We start from the raw sequence: 3,608 nt of genomic DNA on the forward strand, positions 1-3,608 counted from the left end.
AAGAGTATTGCTTTATGATGAGCTCACATCTGGGAAAGCATTTAGTGACTGCATAAAAATGAATAATAAAAATACTGGGATATAAATAGGTCATGAAGATTAAGATGCTTTTCTTGTATTAATCTTACTTCGATTTCTGGGCTTTAAAGTAGAACAGAACTGACAGTGGAAAATGAAGGTGGGCTGTTTACTATAACCATAAGTTAAAGTTAAATCACAAAATAAAAGGATTACAGACTCAACTGGGGAAAAGCACTAGGTCAGGACTGTAATCTCTATTAATTAGGTATCCCAGCTGGGCAGTGGGTATGCAGCTGTTAACTTGATCAATGACTTACCTAAATGTCATCTCTACTGATTCGCTTATAAATTACCAGCAAGTGAGACTAATGTACAGGTGCTAATTTATTTAAACTGTTCTCTGCAGTTCTACATAGCTTTATAAACTGCATCTGGCACCTAATGTTAGCTGTCAGTTGTACTTAGACATGCCTGTCCTAACGACTCTGTTCATTAGAAATGAGCACAAATTATGAAATATTGTGAAAAATGATACATCAAATGGAATGGGCAAAGCAAATCAATTAGAAAAACTTCATAGCACATATTCACACATAAGAGAATAAAACATTCTAGCTTCAGAGTGAGGTCTATAATACCAATTAAAAAGCAATTGGTAGACTTCTGCAGAGTTATATATCAATTTGCTGGATTTTTTTTTTTTTTTTTACTCCTCCAGAAATACAGTTGTAATGCACAGCTTAACTTTTCATTCCTAAATAAAAGCATCGGCATGAGGCGATTCTGCTTCCACAACATCCAGAAGGATTAGCAAGTCAACTTATTTTCCTGCTTAAAACTTCATAAGGTTTAGCTTTTCCTAAGCTATACCTAAAACTCCAGTGAAGAACAGAATCTTGTGATGTCTACTTTAGAAATACACTGCACAGGCTGATTAACAGTAGAAGACATGGAGGTATATAAGCACTCATCAGAAAGAATTATTACTATGAAATGTAAAGCTTGATAATTCTCCTGCCAGTGCTTAAGCAGCTTTTATATTTTTATAACAGAAATTTAATTACGCATAACAGACACTATTACACACACTAATTATTTTCCAACACCTGATGGAACATGAAGAAATTAAATATGTACCATAGATACTTGGTAACACCAAACAAAACATTACTCTTTTGACTCCAACTCTCCACCTTTTCAGAAACAGAGTGCAAAGCAGTCCCACACCTGTCACCTGCACTGCATTTGTAAAAACTCATTTCCAGAATGTATCTGCTTTTACTAATGATGGAGCTCAGTTAATTTTTTTGCAAACTATCAGTGTTGTTGATTCATCAAGAAGAAACCACTACTTAGATCTGGTCATTTTCAATTTCTTGCAGTCTTGCAAGAAATCTGTAAGCCCTCCCTCTAGACTCTATCAAGGAAGGAAGCCAGACTGCAGATTAATGCATTCTCTTACTATTAGCTTTTTGGACAAACAAACAGAACTATTAGCAGCACCATCTTATTGTACTAACATGGGAGGTATTCTGGTGGCAACTCTGTAAATGAATACGAGAAAGTAACTCAAAAAGTTAAAGGTCATTAAAGGTAAGAAAAGAACATCTGAAAAATACAGCAAAAGAAACTTCTATAGGCTGTACAGAAATAAGAAAGCCAACGTAAAGAAACAGGCTGCTATTACTGCTGACCCAGATGCCTCAATGAATACTTTTACTGCTGACAGGACCTTATCAACTCTACACCAAAATTGTAATGGTCTCTGCATTGGCACTTCTCTGTAGAAGAGCAAAGTGACATCTACAATTCTAAATGAAAGTAGCTACAGTATTAGTGCAAAGCTTTGTACTCATAAAGCTTGATTTCCTACCGATCTGTGACTTGAAGTCAAGCTTCCCTTACGGATTTTCTGATATCTGATGAAACTCAAGTGTCATTTCAGCCTTTTTCTCAGCAGGCCGTTAACTGTATGTCTCTTCTCTACTGTCTATTTTTGGAGAAGTTTTCAAAACTTAGTTTTGAAGCCTGTCAAACATATTTGATATCAGCCTGTATCACCACCTACAGACTTAGTTCTTGGCACAAGCATGCTGTCAGGACCTTTTTTGTGGCCACAGCTATGCTGACAGAATTTTGCCACTGAGAGAGGCAACAAACTCCTCACCCTGAAAAAGCTGAACCATGCACACCTCTCATTTCGCACATACCACATTACTGTGTCTACCCTAAGGGCCCTGCTAATATACTGTGCTGCCATGGCTATAGTAACAGTGCTGCTGCTGTGCAGAGAAAGCTTCAGCCATGAGACTTCACACAGCTTCACCTAAGAGTGAATGTCACCAAATAACATTTCTCCTCCGTACCTCTGATATGTAAAAAATAAGACAGAAGCGAAGACCAGGTGGGACACAAAAAAAAAACAAATAAAAAATCCATACAACAAATCATTTTTCTGAGTGAAAGGAAGCCTATCTATACATGAGCCTAAATGACACAGACAAAGAGGAGGCCACCCATCCATCAGCTGTCAGAGGGAATGGCAGTAAAATAGTATGTTTGGAGCTACTGATAAGAGTTTGAATTCATGTCTATATTAAAATCTCTAAGCTAAACCAGAGTGTTAGTTGTAAAGCATCCTATAAAATTTAATCTGCATTACCACAACCACAGTATCATACAAGAAAACCTGACCTAAATATACACAGCAGGTCAAATTGTGGGTAAACGTTTCAAAGTGCTACATAAACCTTTATGGTGCCTTTATAACCTTAGATCAAGGGAATTATCCATTAGTACTTTTAAAAAGAACCTACTGTGCTTTTAGCAAGATATGGTATACAGCTCTATACTGTGATGTCTGACCTCACATGGTAGCAGGGGTAGAATCTCTATTCACAGTCACAGTCACAATGTTTGCAATGTATAGTAGCATTCTTTCTTATTCTGACAGTTTGATTAAAATTCACAGAGAGCTGAGGGGCTCATGCTGAAGTAAAGTGCTTTCAATATCTGAAACTCTACAGTAAATTACTTCTCCAGCAGAGCAACTGTACTTACATCAATATCCTCTTGGGTAAAAGTTTCTGGATCTTCTCCCATCATGTTGGCTAAATGTCTCTTTCCTAGGTTGAACTCTTCAATCTGTTTTTTAATAAATTCCTCTGTGTATTTTTCAGGTCCTGAGGCTCCTACATTTCTCCTCTGCACTGCTTTAGTGGTATAGATTAGCCTTAACACCTAACAGAAAAAAAAAAAAGGACAAAAAGAAAAGTGAGAGTTACTTTACATTTCTGGCACAGTAAGCTCTAAATAACATGAATAGTATAACAAGCCATTCATACCTATAACAAGATTCAAGGCATTATTTTAATAAGTTAGATAAAGCCGTGTTTTTCATGAAACCATTTTCTTCCAATTGTTTAATGCCCCAAAACAGATAAATGCATTCCAAAAGTAATTTCATTACAATTAATTCTGAAGATTTTTCTGATGGAAAGAGATGTATCATATGTCAGGAACACCCAGCAGAAGCAAAACACAGCACTGATCAACAGATGCAGTCTTCAGATAAAAAAATCTATCCA

General features: G+C 36.4%; 1 protein-coding gene across 1 annotated transcript in view; it reads right to left on the minus strand.

The window, feature by feature from the left end:
• MRPS9 (mitochondrial ribosomal protein S9) overlaps nt 1–3,261 on the minus strand; it is a gene marked incomplete at its 5' end in the record, with an annotated part of 27,495 nt that extends 24,234 nt beyond the window's left edge. Inside the window, one exon of the mRNA XM_010010544.1 lies at nt 3,082–3,261. Coding sequence (XP_010008846.1) covers nt 3,082–3,261 — 180 coding nt within the window. The remainder of the gene's footprint in view (nt 1–3,081) is intronic.
• Between the last annotated feature and the right edge of the window lie 347 nt (nt 3,262–3,608).

The sequence above is a fragment of the Nestor notabilis genome, unplaced genomic scaffold (genome assembly GCF_000696875.1).
Source record: "Nestor notabilis isolate BGI_N333 unplaced genomic scaffold, ASM69687v1 scaffold29082, whole genome shotgun sequence".
Taxonomy (NCBI): Eukaryota; Metazoa; Chordata; class Aves; order Psittaciformes; family Psittacidae; genus Nestor; species Nestor notabilis.